The following is a 21,929-nucleotide window of genomic DNA, read 5'->3' as shown; positions in this document are numbered from 1 at the left end:
GCTGTTTATGGTCTCTTCATTTTGCAGATGAATGTTTAAAGAATTTCATACCCAGTGCTATTCAGTTTAAGCTTAGAAAGTGATGAGCTTTGAGTAATTTTGTTCCTGTACAAATTATTTTTTCAAGTATTATACCTAGTAATGCATTTTATCCGTACATTGACCAATTGACCTCCTGATCAAGAGAGGAGGGTAAAAAATGGAATTTTCTGAGTGTTGACCTAAGTTTGTGTGTGGCCTGTAGCAATCTGATATATCCTCATAGACTTAGATCTGTTACTTCTGCTTTCTCTGCTTGCCCTTTCTGATTTGACTGATCCCTCCATTCTTTCAGGGTATACTGTTAATTGTTGTAAATTTGCTTTACGCAAGGATTTTGCCAGTCATGCACAGACTTCTGCTTCAAATCTTTCTCTGTTAATGTTCTTGAGTAATCAAATAGTTGTTTTGGTTTTTAAAAAAAAAATTAATACTGTAGCGGTTTTAATTGGGGTTTAATAGTTTTTTCACTGTCTCGGATCAATATCAGAGTTTCTGATATTAGCTAATGGTAGGGGTCCAACTATAAATGTGACTTCTGTAAAACTGATAATGCAGTTAGAACTTGCAAACCTGTAACTTCCTCTGAGCCTTGACAAACACGGGTGCTGGGGATCCAGTTGCAAATGCCTGAGTGTAATCCTATGATTTAAAACCAAATAGCAATGTCTTTCAAAATTGATTTGACTTCCATGGTGAGCATGGGCTTCGATTACATTTCTTGAGTCTGCTGGACACCTTCCCCTCTTTGTAGGTCCAGTGGCATACACCTGACTTGACTGGGAAACTGGTCGCATCCATAGGAAAGAGAACGAGATGTTTGCATAGTGATACCAGCAGCTAACTGGAGAAACTTGGAACTGCTGAAGCATGAGGTGGCGGATAGTGTACAGATGCTGTAGAAATGTGGCGTGGTTGGAAAAAATGCACAATTAAAGACAAAAATAAATGAAGGTGAAGCGGGTTGCTACTGGGAGTGTTTGTTCTACCTGTTTTGGGGGGGCCACTGAAGCAAAGCAGTCATGGCAGGGTTACGCTGGTATTAAATGCTGTCGTGTTTGGAGCAGTTTTGTTTCCCCTGCACTGTTGCTGGTACCCTGACTGACACACGAGCCTTCACCTCCTTGCGCTAGGGCCTGATCGAACACGCTTCCCCCACCTGCGTGGCCAAGTGAGGCAAGCATGCGTGCTGCTGGGTGGCAGGAGGGTGCTGATGTGGAAATTCTCCCTTGCTGCCTCCTGCCTTCTGGGCGGTGCTGCTGCAGGAGGGGAGGCGGGGCGGTGGTGCTTGCTGAGGGGTGGCTGCTGCGGCCTGCCCACAGGTAAGTGATTCGGCAGCCAGCGCAAGCCACTCGGCTGCTCTGGGGAGGGGTTTGGGGATCCAAGACAATGCCGGGGCATGGAACCACGAGGCAGAGGACTACCTCCAAAAGCTCTGGCAGGACCTGCCCTGCGGCCAGCCCCACATGCCGCTTTCCTAGGCCTTGCAGGGCCCCCAAGTCTTCTCTGCTTGGTGGTAAGGCAGGTCACTGAGGGCTGCAGACCGTGGGAGAGCTTTGGAGAAGTGAAGACCTGTTAGTGGAACCATCATCTGCCCCCCTCCCCCCCCCCAACACTTTCTCTCCTCCTGTAGCATTTCAGTTCACACATTTCGGTTTCGGGCACAGTGGCTCAGGCTCCCCTAAAAAGCCTCCAGAGACTTCACTGAGATCTGCCACATTTACAATGGTGAACAAATGCAGAGCTGCTGCCTAAAGCACTCCAGCCATTCCCACAAGCATTCTTCAACAGCTGTAAGAACTGAAGATTTGAAATTTGAGCAATTTGAACTTGAAAGTAAATCCACCCTCTGCTGAAAGCAAACGTCATTTAGGTACGCTTAGAGAGATCTACCTTGGACTGCTACTTCCCCCTTCTCCCCCAAGGACAGGGTAAATACCCTTTTCATTTACAAATTTCTGACAAAGTTGTAAGAGTCACCTTCATCTCCGGTCCAAAACTTGGGGGGGGGAAGGCAGTAGAGGATACACTTAAGGACTGTCCCCTACAAAACACAGTAGAGGTGTCAGAACCTCCCTTTTGAGAGAGAATTCTCCTTTAATGGAGTCTCCAAATCCAAGCAGGAGAACCTGCCTCCTGACACAGCCTCCAGGCACCAGAGGAGGTGCTTTATCAGCCCTCTGCCCATCCATGACCAGGCACAGTAACTGGAAACCAGACCAGTTAGTTAGGATGAAATATGGAACCTTCCTCCTCTAATGGAAGCAGACAAGTAGGGGGAAGTTCACCTCAATTTCATCAGCATATGAAGCAGAATGATACCAACTTGCCTTTTGGCCTACAAGGTACCAATTTATTCAACTGCTAAAAATGTGTGATATTCTACCCCAAGAGCTACCTTAAAAGCCAAAGCTTATTGTTCTGTACAGAACTACTTACAACTGAGGAACAACATTCTTCACAGAATTTCACAACAGCTTGTTCATAATTAGCATTTATTTGACTTTAATACAAAATACCATTTAAAAGATAATGAAATTAAAAAAAACAGAACAGAGTAACACTACATCTTCTCGTAAGTTAATTCATGGCCACATACAGTACATGTCTTTTTGTATGTATCTTCATCAATGTTTTCTTCTGGTCCATATTCATGTTCATGGATACTAGCTTCTTTCTTCCACAAACTACTCCTCACGGCACGGCGGAGTTCTGATGAGAAATACAGGAGAATTTTAAGAATTTAATAAATCTTAAATAATGGTTAATAAAATTCAAGTTAGCCACCTTTCTGAGGACTACAGATGACAATCTGCTTGTTGCCTGTCTTCCGTAAATTCTGGGTGAGAGTCTGCTATTGCAAGAACAAGCTTTGACTTGCCTTGCAATCTTCACCTCGTTTGCATATTTTAAAGGGTAAGAACTACACTGACGAGATCTCCAAGATTTTCCATCTGGACTAAGGACGTGTTGCCCACTGCCTTTTTACAGGAAGCCATTGAAAGGTATCCAAAAAGGGTAGGTGGAACGCAGAGGAAAAGTTTTTAAAGAACACCTCATTTGTTTTACATGACCAAGAAAGAGTACTTTTCATTCAGGTCACAGTAAGCCTCCCAAATGACTTGGCAATCTCTAAGCTTTATGCCCAATAATGCGAGTTGCCTCTGCAGCAGCCGCAGTGAAGTCAGTGGGTTTTCAAGAGAGCACAGGCTGGCAGCCGAGCCCAAGATATTATCCGGATGTCGCAAGTGGGTGGCAAGCATACCGAACAGCAAAACGTAGTCGCGTTTTGAGCCAAGCCATTCAGGCTGCAAACTTTGTCACGTTAAGGCCTGTACTTGCACTGAACTCTGGCATCTTGGCTACAGTCCGCTGCCAGTCCTTCTGTGCGCTGAACATCAATGGGCAAGACAGGGGTTCTTGGCTCAGTCTCACATTCTGCCTCCTCCAGACAATACCAGTACAGCCAGCTTGAGCTTTCTGCCTCTCTGAATGCCGACCCAAAGTGAAGCACAGATGCTATGGGCAGCACAGACATCAGGGTAAGCTACAGCTCTTGCAAAGAAACAAACGTGGTCTTTTTTAAAATTACTAGCATGTCTGTGCTCAAAGTATTTTTCAAAAGTTCTACCCACTGAATACTCTCCTAAGTACTAATTTATCAGGAAAAAAGGATAATGAGCAGTAAAAACTGCAGCCGGGAATACTGTGAAGAGTGGGAAAATGCATTTTCTACCTTCATTTGCAGTTACTCCACCTGAAGGCATACGTATGTCAGAATTCTAACCCACTGCCACAAAAATCCACGTTCTCTGCAAGTCAGGAAAAGTAACAGGAACAATCTATAGCACATTCTGGGTCATACCAAAAAATGTAAAAAACCCCATAATGAACCGCTGTAATTGATTTCTGTCGCTTACATCATGTCCATACGACAACAGGGTAATTCAGGTTGGAAGGGACCTCAGAACTCCGGTCCAACCCTCTGCCCAAAATAGTCAGCTATGAGGTCAGCCCAGACTGCTCCAGGCTTACCCACACAGCTCTTCAAAACCTCCATTTTGCCACACTGAAGATTTTCTAAATACTTTAATCAGATGCAGAAACAAATTCAAACACAACTGTACTGTACTTCAGGTACTGCAGTATGTACGTTTAACCCTTTACCTTTAACTTTCTTATCAAACTTCTTCTGTTTCATCTTCTCTCTGCTGTCACGGCGGAGCTCCTTTGCTTCTTGCAATGATTCTTCACTACCCCAGACTTCAAGAGAACGCTTGATTACCTACAGGGTGGACATAAATGTGTTTCTTTTTCCCCTGAAACGATAGAAGTAAACTATTCTGACTCACAAATCTAGTTTTTTCCCTACACATACACAAGCCAACCCAATCTTGCCTCTGCTTCCCATCTATCTCTTTGCTCTTGACCCACAAACATGGCATTCCTTCCACAGTAAGAGGTAACATTGATCTTTAGTATCAGCTAGATGTAAATTACGCAAGAAAGTCAAACCCAGCTGATTTTGTGCATATTCCACGAAAGCAGCAGCATTCCTATAAAAGTAGCGAACACGAAATTACAAGAGCCCTGGAAAATCTACTTGCCTTTCCTGCTGCCTCTGAGGGCAGAGCTGCAAAGATGAGACCACAGCTACAAAGGGCCACACACAGCAGCAGCTGCACCACACACTTCAGCATAGCATTGAAAGGCCATACACTTCATGACCTGTAATTGTGCAAACCACTGAGGTTGTGGGCCATGAACATCTTTAAAATGCCCTCAGACACAGACATTTTCATGATTTGGACCATGGCTCTTTATTTTAACTGTACAATTTACACAAGCTATGCATAATATACTTAGCTTTGACAACATCATTCAGAAATCAGAACCAAAGCGACACCATTTTGGCTACTGAAGTCATATGAAGGTAAAAAGAGGGTCTGAAATATGCTAACAGTTTCTATACCTGTAGTTTTAAATAAAGTTTCATGTCACCCCATCGTGCATTATGAGGGTTTTTCTTCACAATGAATCTGAGCACTGGTTCCCTCTTGTCTAAGTCACAGTCTTTAAGAAGATACTCTTCTTTCGCTTCTGTCCTTGTTATAAGCTTATGTTTATCTTCAGCATCTCTGCAAGATGTAAAATAACGATGAGAAAGCTACACCTGAAAACCACGTTATTAACATCTAAGCCTCCATCACTTCTAACATTCCTGAAATACAGGCAGCCCTCATCATCTCAGTTTTTATGTATGCAAATAACTTTGGATTCCAACAATCTAGCTAAACTCCAGGATAGGTTTACTGAAATTAAACTTACAAACTCTCTCATTTGAGCAAACATAGGCTGAGAAGCCTGTTTTTCTAGAAGGGCATTTCTTCTATTTTCTTACAAGAGGGAGTAACAAACTTAAAAGGAGTATGAATAATTTTCAGTATTCACCCTATTTTCTTACAAGAGGGAGTAACTGAAACTTAGGAGGAGTATGAATACTTTTCAGTATTCACCTAACTCAGATGCAATTCAAGAGGACAAAAATACAAGCCTGACACATGGTCAAGAGAGAAAGAATGTGTAACATGAGACTGGTCAGATCACCTGAGAATATACACACTCCATATGCTTCCAGATCCCAGAAACAGATTAGCAACACAGACAGAGCGCTTGTTTCTAAATGTAAGACAGTAGGCAGAGGAACCATAAAATAAAGACCTTAAAAGATTGTTACTTTTACCAGACAGATAATGAAAAACTGTGTAACCACAGCAGCATTTATCAGTTAATGAAAAAAATTACATTTACGCAATCCTGGCTGAAGTATAACTTGAATTGCTTGAGCAGGAACAATCTGCCAAACAGTAAGTGCTAGCAACGGTCATCAAGGAAGTACTGCTGTCAATGTAGCTTTACTGTAATTCAAAGTTCACAGTAAGAGCTAATGCACCAAGGAATCTCTAACATTCAGCTACAAGAGCTACTTAGTCCAAAGGAAAACCACTCCTAATGCTCCAAGCCCTCTCCTTAACATCCTTTTTCCACCCATCTTACCTCCAAGAGAGCACTTTTGTCTCTAATGACTGGTAACTGCCTACACCATGTGCACACCCCACGGCTCCCTGTAGTAAGCAGGGAAGCTCTCAGAACAAACTCGTAGCCACAACCTCCCCCCCTCCCCCCCCTTCATTCTTACACTCATGGGTGGTTGGCTGCTTCAGCATTGGTTTCATTGCCCTAGTTATCTTGATGGCTTTTGGAGCATTTTCTGTGTTGAAGATAAGAGAGCACAGAGATTGCCTTCCACTCAAGGTCAAACTCCTGCTTACCCTGCAGGTCAACCAGTAACCTCCCGTGGGGGTTCTGCCCTTGGCTGCCACGCTCCCAGCCCACTCACGCTGACCAAAGTACTAACTTCACTTGTGTTAACTCACTAGGACAGCAAATACTCTCCTAATCCCCGCTCTGCTTCAGAAAGCAGATATTCTGTGTTCTACTAGTTTTTCAAATAGCTCTAGTCTGCAACCAGACATTAATTTCCACACTGACAAACGCACTAACTGCTCTCAAGATACCATGTTTCCATAATGTTACGTAAAAATCCACTGATGTCCCCTATCCTCAGACAGGCTCACGAGACAATGCTGCTGTTCTTCACTTCCATAACGGAAAATACAGGGGTTATCAAGCCAACTTCCACTTACTGTTTCAGTAAGTATTGTTACTGAAAAATGTCTCTTTGCTGACAGCCTTTTTAATTAAACAGAATTATTGTAATTAACGAAATTACAGCCAGCAATCTTCACGCAAAATAAAGCTTCCCTCTCCTGATTATTTGTAATACCTGCAATTATCACATGTTGCCCAATCAAAGTGCTGCATAAGGTAGGAATCCATGAATTCTTTGCCACAGTCTCCACAGATGAGATAGTCAAATTCTAGTACAGGTGCTAATGGAAAGAAATTTTTTTTTTTTAAAGGAACTACGACGTTAAAAACAAGCATCTGGAATTGGTGTTACAGGCAATTTTACTAAAATTTACATTATAGTTCTTATAATATTTGTTACAGACTAGTTTCAGTCCTCTATTGAAGTTTTCCAGAAAGATACAGTACAAATTCAAACCCATTATCATGCAATCCCATCTCTGCTGGTATATTTCTGTTCTTGCTGGAAGGTTCACTGTATTAAGTATTGGATTTCAACATTCAAATGCAGACATTTGTTTCAACTTAGCCATTGTTAAAAAAAAAAAAAATTCTCCGCATTTCCCCATAAAGCACTTCATATCCCCTCCTACAGCTTCCTCCATTCCGGCCCTCCAAAATATGTCCTGATTTACAGAGGACGTGCAGGCAGGAACAGGAGTAAGCAGAGAAGGGGATGCAGTTCGAAGAGGGTGGCTAGAGCAGGAAGCAGTACAGGAGCTGCACTGGCATCATAGTCGTCTCAGCTCTGCTCCAGTTTTTTTCCTAGCTCAGCCACACCTGCCTCTCCCTAAATGAGCTCAATGGAGGCCTGGGGCGGTTGGCAAGGCTCTTGTCCATTCCAGCCGGCAGAAATGGAGGTGGATGGCCAGAGAGCTGCTAGGAGTGGAATGGGGATGGAGCTCCACTACAATCCTCTCCCCAAGCCCTCTCAGCACTGCTCCAAGCCCAGACTCATCCCAGTGCCGGCCATCACTTCTGGCCGCATCCTCGCCGGGTAGATCACCTCCAGCGTCATCGCCATCTGCTTTATGTTCCATAGGACACCAAGAAATACTGATTCAGGTAACCGCAGCTATAAGGAAGGTTCCCTTAACAGTAACATTGTAATTCTAGCAGAAAATTAACATTTGTATACAATTTCACAAGCTGAAAGTGAGGTAATGCTGCAGAATACTAACAATACCTGAAACAGAAGATTAATGCTTGACATGCAGCACCATACATTTTTAATTGCGTTTGCATTTATAGCAGATTCGATCTAGCAAAGACGACATTTTATGCCAATTCAGTCCTACTAGCGACAGTGGGATGCTCAGTACTTCACATAGTCATGCTCTTACATCACATTTCGTCATTTAAGGCAGTACTCCCGAACATAAAGACATTTTATTAAGACAATGACATGATGAATTACACAGCAAAAATACCCCCAGTGCAAAGGCATCCCAGATCTACTTAATTTATTGTTAAACGTTAGCCCCTCAAAAGAAGTAGGGCTGCTAGTTGTTTACACTCTTAATGAAATCTGGTGGTGATTTCTAACAAAGAGATACACTGCACCAACAGCCCCGCAGCTGATTCAGAGCAGAACAAAGCAAGACAAAGACAATCCCAGAGAAGAAAGTGAATCTATTTTGGGATCCTTACTTCTCCATTTGCTTTTTGGAGGGAGAATATCACAAGACAATATGTCGAAATCCTCCACCAAACGATCAGCAACTTGGCGTCAGTACGTTTTATAACGATAAAAGCTGGCACTGCAGCAGTGCTCTGATCTTGGCACAAACGGTATCAACCTCAAAATTCCCAGAACCGACGAAGCCGCGAAGATTTACACGTATTTTGATCTTAAAATTCAAATTCCCGAAAGAAATAGTGGAAATAACGTTTATCGGTGAAAGAAAAAAACTGCTATACCCAAGGGCACTGACTGTGTCCCACTTCCGCGGCTTAAAATTCTTCATTTTTAATTACCGCGTATTTGCTAGCCGCTTTAATGCTGAAAGAATCGGACGCGCCAGATATCGAGCACATCCAGAAACACGCGTTAGGAGGAAGAAGGAAGAGAAAAAAGAAAAAGAAAAAAAAAGGGGGGGGGGGAGGGGGGGAAGAAAGGGAAAAAAAAGCCCGGGAAAAAAAAAAAAAAGGCGCCCAACCCGCCCTGCTCGCTCAGCCCGAACCCGGCTCGCTGTCGCCCCCGCGCCTTCCTGCCCTCCCTCGCCAGCTCCACGCACACGGCACCGCCTCCTCCCGGCGCCCCAGCCACCTCTTTCCTGCACGGCTCCCTCGAGGTTTTTTTACCGGGGGGATGCACGATTTTCTCGGCGGCGCCGGGCTCTTCCTCCTCCTCCTCCTCCAGGAAGAAGCCCCCTCCCGTGTCGACGACCTTGGGGGGGCCCGCGCCCGCACGCCGCCTGCAGAAGACAAACGAGACGCCGCGTTAGCGCCGCGGCGGGAGCCGCCGCCGGCAGGGGGCGCGCGCGCGCTCCCCCGCGGCGCGAGGCGGGGGGCCGCGGTGCGCGCGCGCGCGCGAGGGCCCCCCTCCCCCCACGTGGGGGGAGGGGGCCCTCGCGCGCCGCGGCGGCGGCTTCCCCCCCCCCCCCCCTTCCCGCTCCCCCTCCCCGCCGCCCCCGCCGCCTCGCGCCCAACGGCGGCGCGGCGCACCCCCCCTTCCCTCCCGTCCCCCCGAAAAGAAAAAGGGCGCGGGGAGCCGCCCGGCGAGGCCGGGCCCGTCCGCCGCCGCCATCCGACCTGCGGCAGGGTAGGGCCGGGCCGCCAGCCGCGCCTGCCGCAGTGCCAGCGCCCGCTGCCGGTTCCGCTCGATCTTCGCCAGCGCCGCCGCCGAGAGGGGCGGCCGCTCGCCCGCCGCGACCAAAGCCGCCTCGTCCTTCGCCGGGGCCGGGGCCGCGCCCGCCATGGCGGCGGCGGAGCCGCGGAGCCCCGCGAATCCCCCCGCTCCGGCAGCGGCGACTCGCCCTTCCCCTCGCCGAGCCGCCGCCGCACTGCGCCTGCGCAGAGAGGGAGGCGGGGGAGGGGGCGAAAGGGGCGAGGCCCCCCGCGCAGGCGCGCAGCCGCCGCCTCGCCTCCCCGCACCGCCACGGCGGGCTCCGCCCCGCCGCCGCGCGGGGGGTGCCGGGAAGCGGGGGGGAGGGGGCGCGCGGGGCCTGGCGGGGCGGGGGCTGGGGCCTGCGTGGCGCCCGGCCACGGGGGGGGGGGCGGGGGGCGCCGCCCGGCCCGGGGGGGGGGGGGCACGCCCGGGGGGGGAGGGGGGCGAAGCGGGGGGGGGGGGGGTGTCGGTGGGGGCCCGGCCGCGGCGGGGCCGGGGCCGGGTATTTCAGTCCGGCGGGGCGGGGTGGGGGAGGGGAGCCGATGACCCTGCGATTTCCGCGCTGGGCCGCGTGTGCCGTTTCGAGCGCTTTCTGCACCAGCCTTCGCTTCAGACTTGAGCAACCCTGTAAAAAAAAAAAAAAAAAAAAAAAACCACCACTCCACCCCCCCCGCGGCAGGAATTCCTTCACAGCGTCACCCAGCAAATACCCCTTTTGTCCGCCGCACGCAGCCGGGGCAGCGCTCCCGTACCCGAATGCCGGCATGCGGCGGCCTCGGCCCGGCCCTGCCAGCGTCCCGCGGAGCGATGTTACAACATGGATGTGGCAACGCCCGGCGGACGGGGAGGCCCGAGCCGGCGCCGGGCCCGGCAAGCCTGCGGCGGGCCCGCGTTCCGCCGGGGGTGGCCGGGTCGCTCGTCCTCCCGAAAAGAGCGCGGTGCTGCTGCCCCGGGGGAAGTCGGTCTGCTTTTCCCCGAGCCGGGGGGAGGGGGGGCGGTCTGCCGTACCTCACCTCGGTGGGCCCGCCAGAACAGCTACGACCACGTTTTCCTTCCTGAAAAAGACGCTTCGCTAGTACCACGGCTGTACTGGTACCATGGCTGTTCACAGCCCTGGGTGATCCAAGCCATGCTCGGCGTGGGGACCGAGAGCTTTCTTACCAAAATCCCCGTCGCTACCTCTAATGGTTGCGCGTGATCCACGCGCAAGAGGAAAGGGAGAATAAATGGAGGCTGTAGCCTTCCTTATTGATGAGATACACGTAAATGGCTTTGTCATGCAAATGTGGCTCTAAGCCACTTTCATATAAAGCCAGCTTAATACTGAATAGCCAGTGATCCTCGCTTGTCCGTTAGGCAGCGCCTGCCCTGTCCTTGAAGCAACAGAAATGAAGACATTGGTCCAGATGTTTGCTCCCTGCCTCCATACCGAATTGCTATGACCTTACAGCACGGAAAGAAGTCTTCCTCCCCCAACGGTCTCTCTCTTCCATGAAACTAATTTCCTGCCCACCCTTCCCTGCTGCCCTCAGAATGCATCCCTAGTGCCTCGCCGTTCCAGCCCTAACTGCCCACAGTAATTACCTGCATAGACTGTGTTTCTGCTGGGGGGAAAAAACATTTTATTTCTTTTTAGCCTGTCGTCCACGCTTGGTATTAACTTTCAACAGCAGCCAGCAGAGTGTGCTGTGAACGCTGTGAAAGGAACATCCTGCTTCTGGGAATTTTTTTTTTTAATATATACGTATGTATATTTAAACGCCGATGAAGACATTTTAAGTGGTTCACATATTTGCGTGAGTGGTACGTAGTTCCTCCCGTCAATTAAAATACTTCTCTTGTCACAGATCGCAGAACCTCTTCCTTAAAAATTGATAACCAAGTCACACTAAACTGTCCACTTTCACCAAGATTGCTTTTCCGTGTTTGTATAAAGTTGGAAAAGTGCCACAATGAACATGTCCAAATACCTCTCACAGTCAAAGAGAAGGGTCTAATAAGAGAAGGTATTTAATAGATGAAAATATAAATTGTAATCCTGGCCTACAGGAAGCAGCTTATTAAATGGCACGGTATGAACATGCGTTTCTCCAACCTCCATTACTCTCTCCTTCGGACTTACTGACGATGGAGTTACAAACAGATTAATAAATACATTAGAAGTAAGTAAAATAAAAGTAGTTTGAAGCAAAGTGTTTACTAGATGACTTGGTAATGGAATTGTTTGTTTGAAAAGCAAACACAGGTATGTATGGATTCCTTATTTTATTCTGGTGTCAATCTTTTCTCCCCTGTTCTGTAGTAGAAATTTAGGGAAGAGTGAACTTTTCAGTAACAAATAGTCCTGTGTCATTCACAAACCAAAACCAAAACTGCGTTAAAGTGAAGTCAAGTTTGGGACCCTGTGTAAGGGTTTTAAGGGCAGAAGGACGTTGTTATTATGCAACCAAACTGGAATTAGGAGTAAAAGGAAATCAGAAGATATAAACAAAAGCAAATTCAGAGGCAAGGCACTCAAACAAAATTGGCTGTGGGCCGCAACTATCCATGCAATGCAGCTAGTGCTTTATTCAAAGTGAAACTGTTTTAGAAACATATACCAGAGATTTTTTTCTTTTTCTCAGGGTCAGTCTGACTGGGCAATCACAGCAGCATATTCTTCCCAGCTCTGCTTCCAACCAGAATGAATCAGATACAGTGCTCCTAATTTTCATGGTCATGAGAAGGTAATAAAGCTAATAGTTATGCATTAGCAAGGGGTTACAAACTATCTCATATGCACTCCTCTGGTCATGCGATAATACTCCTGTTTAATATTAAACATACATGGCTTAATGGGTGCACGAGTTGATAATCATAATGGTATCTATGTTTTAGATAGTTCTTCAGGTGCCGTGTGCCAAGTAATACTTGATATTACTTGGTTGCTGGTAGTCATGTATTAAAAAGTAGCTGTCATTAATTGGCAAGTGTAGACATGCATTATTTCATAGCCACAGAGAACAGCATCAGTGAGTAGTTGAGTGCAGGGAGGCAGCTAAGCAGTGCTTGACAACTCATCACTCCCTTGGAGAAAAGGGTAAGCAGCAAGATGAGAATGTTTGCTGACTATACAAAACTTTTTTAAGTTAGCAGGGGTGAGGGTCATCTGTAAAGAACTGTGGTTGACTAGGCAGTAAAAAAGTAGATTAAATACAGAGTAGATAAATGCAAGATGATGTATGTGCGGAAACCTAGTCCTAACTTTACATAAACGATAGCGATATCTGAATTGGTCGCTGCTACTCAAGAGTGAGACTTTGAGTGTGTGTGGCCTGCGTAAACACCAGCTTGGTGTTTGGAAAAGCAAGGCACGTTTTAAGGAAAGGGACGGAGAACAAAACAGGGAACATATTTATGGCACTCCACAAATCTGTGGTGAGCTCGCACCATGAGCACAGTGCCCGGTTGTGTTTCCTGCTTCTTAGAAAGGAAATACTGGAACTGGAAAAGGATAATGAGGATGCTCAGCTGTCTGGCTACGTGTCCCCTGAAAGGAACAATTGAGTAGGCTCGGAGTTTTCACTCAAAAGAAATTACTTAGGGAGGATATGCCTGAGGCCTGTCACATCCTAAGTAACTTGGAGAAGGTGGATGGCAATTGGCTTTTTGAGTACAAACCATCAGATTTGCGGTAGTGGGAGCCAGGCTCTAAACAAACAAGAGGAGATGGTTCTTTGCACAGTGACACAGGGGCGGATGTGTGCGGTGCCTTCCTGAATGGCACGCTGGGTACAGGGTGTTTCTCTGGGGTGCAGGGGAGATTGGCCAAGTATTTGGAAGAGGGCTGTGTTGAGAGTTGGTGCACAAACACCCCCGTCAAGCTCAGGAAACCCCCAGAGCTGAAAGCAGTTGGAGGCTGTGGGAGTGTTGCAGAGGAGGTATTGTATATTTGCCTTGTTTTTCCTCTTCCCTTGATGTTCGCCTGTGGCCTGTGGTGGAAACAGGACGTTGGACTGAACGGGTTCCTCATCCGAGGCAGTACAGCTCTTCCCCTGTATTCATGGAGAATCATGCTGTAACTGATACTTAAACAACTGGAGCCACATAATAGCAAGTAAGCCTGTGTGATGGGGTCTTTCAGACCAGATTTGATGTTCGTCTATAACCACGAGTTACTTACAGAGCAGCTGCTGTGCTGTGTATTTCCATTTTGCCTCATGATATACTTATTTCTCTGTGTCCACGAAGTCTTAATAGCAATCTGCATACAGTTGCATTGCAGTTGCATACCTACAACCAAACCATGTTTTTGTCCTCCCTCAGTAAAAATATTTGTTCCATGAGAAACAGATCTAACAAAGCCTTACTTTTCTATGGATTTGTCTTTTGAAGGTAGTGGCTGCGGAGAAAAATCTTATTATCACTCTCCTCCCTCTCCCTCTCCCTCTGATGGTTCCGGTGGTAGCATCAGTTTTAGCCACATTTGAATTCTGTAGCCAGCAACTGACCAGCCAATACACACAGACTGTTGGCTGCTGCCTCTTAGCATGACTAAGGCATTGGATTTTGTCCAATAATTTCAAGTGCTTTCATGGGAGGGAACAGTTCAATTGCATCCTTACGGATGTAAGGCAAAAAATACGATGCCCTTTGTGATTATGTTTCCATCAGTTTTTTAGTTTGATACACTCATTTCTTACGTTACCTTAAATAAATAAATGGCGAAGTATTGCTGGCTTCTTGGTGAAAAAGAAGCATGTGACCTATGAAAAACGAAGGGAACTTGTTAAAACTGGAGAGTGCACCTGCTTGGATTTGTATGTTCTCTTTCTGAATTCACCTATGCCATAGCTCATGGATCAGAGATACGCAGTGAATCATCCTGTTGGACAGAATGGGACACGCAGAGTAAATTAAGTTTGTCATCCCTCTGTGAGATTTTCTCATTTGCTCACTACCTGTAGGAGGGGATTTTCATAGTAATGTGACCTGTCTTCATGCTCCATTTATCATCTCCCAATTGATGTATATAATCTTGGCTGAACAGATAGATAATGGAGGAAACACATAAAGTGTTGAATGCTTGAGCAACAGATCTGAAAAGAGCAGATAGGCAAGAATTGAAGTGCAAATGTTTAAAGACAAAAATTGGCATTCTTCCCTGACAGGAGATCTTAATGCAAGTTTGTTATTTTCTCATTACAGGAGACGAGAGAATGTGAAATTACAATGTAAATATCTTTTATTTGCTAGCATTGTACATGACTTTTCTGTTTTATTACTTTTACTGAATAGGACTTTAATATGTTTGCTTTTAATATCAACAGAAAACACTGGTTTCACATCTGTGAACAGGAAAATGTCAAGGCATGATGAAAAAATGCTGCTTTTTACTGTTGCAGAGATCGCCACAAACCTGACTGCACACTTTTGTTGTTGATTGGCAATCCAGAAAGAGAAATCTTCTTTCACTATTTTACCAAGAAAATCATCTTTCTGTTCTGTGCACGTAAAGAATGGGAAACTGTGGCAAAACAACAAACATGTTTTGTTACTGACGCATAGCAGCCTTTGACAATTTGGTATCTTCAATAGAAAGAATAAAAACATTGTAGGAAAGTAGGAAAGTATGTATTTTTTCTGAAACTAAGGTACTGGGAGGTTTTTCTTGCCCTGCCAATGGCTGGTAGAGGAGATGTTATGGAAATGGGTTTGAAGACCTGTCTCAACTGTCATGAAGTCGAACTCTTCAGGTTTCAGGGCTTTTTTCCCAAATGTGCAAGGCTTGTCATGCGTAGGGATATTTGCGTATCATGTAAAAGGGGTGTGTGTATTGGCAGATTTTTTCCCCCGTCAATATTCCTATCTGGCCAGTTATTTAATCCATGCAAGAACCTTTCCCATAGCAACTTAGAAACATTAAGAAACTTTGCCTAATGCTTTAGTCACTTTTTCTTTCTATTAAGAGGATCTTGGGCATTTCTGAGACAGCAAATCAGTAGATCATCTATTATACTAATCTCTGAGACATGAGATCTAGCTGTATTGATTGTGAAAGGCTGAGCGTTCTGGAGTGTGTAAAATTCTGGTCTTCCTGAAGTATTTAAGGAGATGGGGAACGTAAGTATTTAAAAAGAAATTCTTCAAATTTCTGCTTTATATCATTCAATGTATTATACCTTTTTTTTTCAAGCCATACTATAAAGAGATTCTTTTTACGATTGCTTCCAAGTCAGCCTGACTTGTTCCTGTGTGCAGAATAGCTGGAACAGAAAACCGTAAAACAGCTGACAAAGTCTGCTGTAGCAAGAAAATCATGTCCCAGTTACCAGGATTTAAGCAAGATGTGTCTCTTCCGGTACTTGCAAATCTCTGCAAAACATTTTGGTGCTGTTTTCCACAGGTTTGATCAGACCTCTTCCCAGAATTTGGTTTCCTAATGGTAGCGGCAAACATGTGATGAGAAGTTCATCTCACAGTGCTGGCCACATGCACCTTCAGGCCCCTGTCCTGCTCTTCAGGACAGACGTCACCAGAAACCACGGCCAGTTCAGCGCATTGAAGCATGGGAGGAGAAGGAGGATGTGGCATTGATCTTAGTGACTGGACCATGCATTTTAGGTTCACACTAACCTACCTGTGAGAGAAATATGGAGCCAACATGTGGCTTAAGCCTCCTAGGAATGCAGGACCAGTGGGAGGTGCTTCTGAGGGACTATGGCATCCACAGCATTTGAATCTTGAACATAATCTGAACGTGCACTCTCAGCATGACCAGGAAATAGTTTCTGATCAGGTTCTTCACTTGCTACGTGGGTTCCTTCAGTTAGTTGATTTTGTTGTCTTAGTTTTGGGGTTTTTTTCCCTAGGGGAAAACTTGGCTTTTCCTGGCCAGAAAGAGTAGCAGTGACCATAGCAATTTAACACGCACCATTAATCGATTTCTCTCTTGGGACAGGGAAAAATAGGTTCCAAAGGTTTTAATACCCCTGATTTACTTGAAACTGTTCATGAGTGAAGGAAAATGAAAAGAGTTCCTGATGCCCCTAACTCCTTTCTTACAGGTTTGAGACATACACTACATTCCTGTCTTACTTCCCCTTCATCCAAATGGTGCTGGTTAATCTGTTCAAATCAAACTTTTGCATAGCAGCAGCAAGGTAAAGCCAGATCCTCCCATTTATTTTTGAGATTGGTTTGCTCTCTTTCAGAATTGGTTTTCTTTGTGGTGTAGGTACGCTGAGCTTTGCCATTTGCTGGAACCCTTTTTCTGAAGAGCATGGTATGCCCAGTTATTGCCTAGAGCTTGGGAAGTAATTTGTGAAGAAAAATGAAAAAGAGGGGAGGAAAAAAAAAAAAGTGTTTTTTCTCTTCCTGACCAGATTTGGGATCTAGTTAGTGATCTAGTGACACAGCACTTTCGTTGCAGGAGACTGCACTTCCTTGGTTTTCGCTCAGCCAGAGTTTTAATTACAACAGAGGTCAAAGGCTCCCTGTTTCCAGCATCCTCTTTGAATTGGGCAGCAATGAAATGGTTCACCATTGAGTGAAAGCATCTTCACCTGTCTAGGAAAGCATCCTGTCTAGCATCTAGCTCTTCCCTGGTTGGAGACCTGACACACACAGCCGCTAGCCATTGCAGGTGATGCACCACCGGTGCAGTCCCATGCTGGGAGGGATGTGTTACTTTTTCATGAGGCTGGATGTGCTCCGTCTCTCTAGGGCATGCCAGCGTGGTTAGTGTTAAACCCAGCCAGCCTGGATTTTGATCTGTCAAAGTTTGGGTCTTCCGCAAGTCACATTTTTTCACTTCTTGTTTTTCCAGTTTTGGGTTTTTTTGTGGTTTTTTTTTTTCCCCTGAGATTTTCAGGAAGTTCTGAATGTTGCACATTTTCCTAGGTTATGTTTGAGGTATTTTTATGAGTGTCAACTCTTCTTTTTTTTTTTTTTTTTTTTTTTTGGCTTTTCTGAGAAAGCGAGAAAAACAGAGTTGGTGAAGTCCCAGCAACATCTCATGGATTCATTAACTTTTACCTTGGTGTTTACCAAAGTCTGAAAGTGCCTCTACAAATCACCTCAAACATCCAAGGACTTGGACCGTTTGTCTGCACTAGCCACTCCATCTCTTCTCTGAGCAATGTAATTTCTCATGGTACATTCAAAAGCACTGAATGCTTTATCCCAATTCCTTTGTTTTCTGAGTCTGTCTCTCCTGTCGTCCATAGGAGTGGTCTTCTGGAACATTTTTGTGCTGTGATGTACAACCTCAGTTTCTGCCCTAATACCCTGATAATTTAAATCCTTTCCTTTTTTCTTTCATCGTTTCATTAATTCACTTGATACTCTGAAACATGCTTTCTTGCCACGTCTTACCTTTCCCAAAGTGATCGCTCAGAATTACACATTGCAGTAAACTTCCATACAACATAAAATCATCTTAACTTATGCAGAATCCTGGTTGCAAAGTTTCTCACACAGGACATCAGTTCTCCTGACTCATATGTTTATGCGGCAAATCCCAGAGGACCCACCCGGTAAGTAGTATGCTTTCATGGTAGCAGATAACAAGAACTTTATTTACTAACTTAATCACGCAATGTAATGATTAAATGAAGACCAGTGTGATATTAATGTTATATGGCAAATTCTTGTGCTGTGGTCCGTGTCTAGGAGGTGTGTTTGGAAATTAAATGCAGACAAAGCATGCTTGCTGGCTACTTGGCATTCAAGCTATTCTTCCTAATCTTTTGCTTCTGGAAAGACTCAATCCATCTGTCCCTTACCTTTGACAGTTTCTGATGCTGTAACTCCTGCTTAGTCTAGCTAAAGCTAACTTGACTGAAGCTGCCGTAAGCTGCTCATACATTCCAACCTAGTACTTAGGTTCTGATTCTGTTTTTATGTTTAATGATTATCAGATACTAATTTCTATATTATACTAAATTCTATACGTCGGCATTTTTAAAAAGTTATGATTAAATGGGAGGTCTACACGTTCCATGATTACTTCAGAGAACTGCAACAGATCTGTAAAGATCAGTAAATCATGACTCCCTTTTACAGTAGCCACATTGCTTTCTTCTCAACAGATCATCTTTATGCAGCTGTACATTAATTCCTTTCTCTGTTATAGTTTCTACTAAGGTCTCTGGTATGGAGACCAAACTTACTGCTCAGTCATTTTTTTGTATCCTTCATGAGGGTTTCCTTGACAATTTTGAAAATTGCAAATAAGAGAATTATTTTGCCCTAAGCTACAGAAAGTGTTTAAATATTTTTATTAAATGCATAGCATTTTTGGTGAATAAGCAAGATAAAACCTTACAGTTCTGTCTGTTGGACTGATATAGCATGAATAACACAGCGTATTCACGTGCATATTGTAATAAACTTTCTGGGTACCCTGTTTGCATGAGAAAGCATACACTAACGGCTTACTCAAAAGGTTTAATCAGTGTCTGTGATAATGACCACTAGAGGGTACTCTTATTACTGTTCCATGAATGCCGTTGGACTTTCATCCTCAGAGCTAATGGGACAACTAATTTTACCACTATAAAACTTTAAGTGAATTCGTAATAAGTGGAATCTTGCTAAGTTATTAGAAATCAGCCATAATGCTTGGTTGTATAATCCCCACCCAAATACGCTTTCCTCTAACTTGACACTAAGCCAGACAATCTCTTCAGTTACGGTGCTTCACTTTAATGCATTGTGGTTTTTTACATTAACACAGCTGTAAGAATAGCAAGAATTTTCGTTTACTTTAGTTACAAGTCTCACACCTACAAAGTACATATTAAAATGTTTCATATTTGATACAAAAGTCAATAGCTCTTTTCCAAAAAGAAAAAGAATGTCAGTGTTTGGTACTGCAAATACTGCGGTCAAGTTTTTGCACTGGACGACCTACTGCAGAAGGACTTGATTTTGCATTCCATCTTGTTAGTGATTTATTCAGTGAAGCTGGACAAGTAACTTCCTGCTCCGTTTTCAAAGATACCTCGTTTTCCATGTCCCAGATCTATCATTTTTGGTGAGTTTTGTGCCTGTTTTCCTGTGTGTAAAATGAGAGTGTATCCATCTTGGTTTTAAAATGCCACTTACATTCCTAACAGAGAGTGGATGCAACGTTAGAGCGGCACTTCCCACTGGACTGCCAGTTGGTGAAGTATGTGTGTTAAACATGACTCAATACACAGGTAAGCCACTTGGCTAACCTGGTTTCAAATGCAGTGATCAGACTGCTGTATTTGCACACACATCACTAATCTTTTGTGGCGGTTTGTGCTGACACCATAACAACTGCCAAGCGGACCACCCACCCTGCAGTGCAGGAATGCTTTTTACACAATTGACAGATCTTTGGGTTGTTTCCTTTTTATTTCTTTTTTTAAATCCTGTTCCTCTGAATCTGTCGTTTATAGAACAATAGATGCAAATAATGGTAGCAACATTCAGTTTTCTGTGTGTTTGTGCTGCTGACAAAAGAGCATCGAGACTAGAGGAGGGAATTTTTCCTCTGTAGAAGCTGAAGCTGATGAGATTTACTCCTGCTGTAAGTCACACTGTGCAGTTTTGAATGAAGCAGCCAGCTTCTGGCCAAATTCTTTTTTCTCTTTCTCTGAAACTGAAAGGAGGCAGCCCTGAGAGGCACAGCAACTGAGGCGAAAGCTGCTGTACTGCTGAATTAACTGAAACCACAGCTATGTCATTCTGGAGTCAGAAGTCCAGGGGCTTGCCTGCACGCTAGGACTGCCACCCAGCATGGCAGCGCAGCGAAGGCTCTGTCCCGTCCTTACAAGGGGGCCTCCGGCAGCACCGGGATGCCTCTGCAGGGAACGGCCGTGTCTGTGCTAGGGCTAGCAGCGTGGAGTTGCTCTGCCATCTTGGAGAAGGCCCTGCTGACCTGACACTACTCCAAAATGTCCATTCACTGAAATCGGTCCTTTCTGTCCATTTCAGCTCCAGTTTGTTGAAGCACATTTCCTAGACTTTCTTACTGATGATTAAAAATATAGGTCTTTAAGGCAAACACCTAAGAAAAGTGTATCCTTTCTGTGGACTCCCCAGGGCAAACAGTGGTGTACTCCTCTGTATTTAATGTGACTTTGAGTCAGCATAAAAGTCATGTCTAAATGACGGGCCCATGTTACAGTGTCCTCAAGCCCCCGGTGATATCTCTTCGGTGAGCTCTCTATTGGGAGTGTCTAGTGCCACTGGTGCTAGACAGCTGCTAGCAAGATGGTACAAGATCCCATAAAGGATTAGGAGCACAGTTCTAGTAAAAATCTCTGGACACCTATCAGAAGCAAGCAACCAATTAATTAAACAGAGCCTGCTCCAGGTGTCCTCTTGCTGGCTCACAGGATCTTAAAGCACTTGGAATCCTTACACTAAAATCATCTTCTATAGAACATGGCTCCCTGGTGGATTGTCATGCGTCATTTGTCTCTCGTCATACACTAGCTCTGTTGATTAGCAGTGTGTAGTCCAGCTAGGGAGGAGGAGAACCATGCAGGATGAGCTAAATAAGTGTAGCCTTTCTTAAATTTTGGAAACCTCAGTATCTAGAGAGTGGCTCTAGAACCAGGATTCCTGAGCAAGCCCCCTTTTTCCCCTGCAGAAATTTTGTCCAGGCCAAAAAACAGAATCTGGGCTGTTTTTCCAGTATTTGTGAGTGTCTGCTAGTCTATTCAAAGAGTAGCACTGTGTAACACAGCAATAAATATCTCCGAATGCCCAGTCAATATCCAGGCATCCTGAATGGCAAACACGACACATGTGCAGACCTATTTTTTCTGTGTACGACCAGTGAATCCAAAACGACCTGAAAGCTGCAAAACCTTGGTCCATGATTTCCGTGGTCAACCTGCTTGTGCTCAACCAGTCCTGGGTGTTCTGGGCACACCCGTAAAAACATCCTCTGTGTGTGCTCAGTAAATCCAGCGTGCGCATGTAGTGCTCACTATGGAACTGCTGCGCAACACATATGCGTTGAGACGTCATCTGGTAGAAATATGGGAGCCTTATACAAAAGTGTTAGTGATTATTATGTCGTTACCCCAACCGACAGTCTGATTCAGGATGAAAAATCCTATGTCAAATTTCTGCTTCAGGCATTTTGGCTCCCACCACAATGTGTAAAGAATCTTTCACAAGGTAACAACATTTGACCACCCTTGTAAGACTGCGGTCTACACATGGCTGGGTCAGTTTCTGTTACTTCTGGGTCCTCCAGCTGCACAGAAAGAGCAAGTGATTTGAGTTCATTGGTTGCAAAAGGGACAAGACAAATGTACATTAGAGTTTGCCTCCTTGAGTAGTCAGATCTGGCCCATCTCAGTGCATTCAGTGCTAAACAATT

At 45.1% G+C, this 21,929-nt stretch overlaps 1 protein-coding gene across 1 annotated transcript; it reads right to left on the bottom strand.

Annotated features, from left to right (window-relative positions):
* Positions 1-2,511: 2,511 nt before the first annotated feature.
* On the bottom strand, positions 2,512-9,701 carry XPA (XPA, DNA damage recognition and repair factor). Its single transcript, XM_050913238.1, is given in 7 exon segments — positions 2,512-2,751; positions 4,207-4,324; positions 5,012-5,177; positions 6,887-6,992; positions 9,055-9,153; positions 9,156-9,167; positions 9,505-9,701. Coding segments are annotated over 7 exon segments (816 nt in total). The 5' UTR covers positions 9,671-9,701; the 3' UTR covers positions 2,512-2,602.
* Between the last annotated feature and the right edge of the window lie 12,228 nt (positions 9,702-21,929).

Source organism: Gymnogyps californianus, chromosome Z (genome assembly GCF_018139145.2).
Source record: "Gymnogyps californianus isolate 813 chromosome Z, ASM1813914v2, whole genome shotgun sequence".
Classification (NCBI taxonomy): Eukaryota; Metazoa; Chordata; class Aves; order Accipitriformes; family Cathartidae; genus Gymnogyps; species Gymnogyps californianus.
This window is presented reverse-complemented; position numbering and strand designations above follow the sequence as displayed.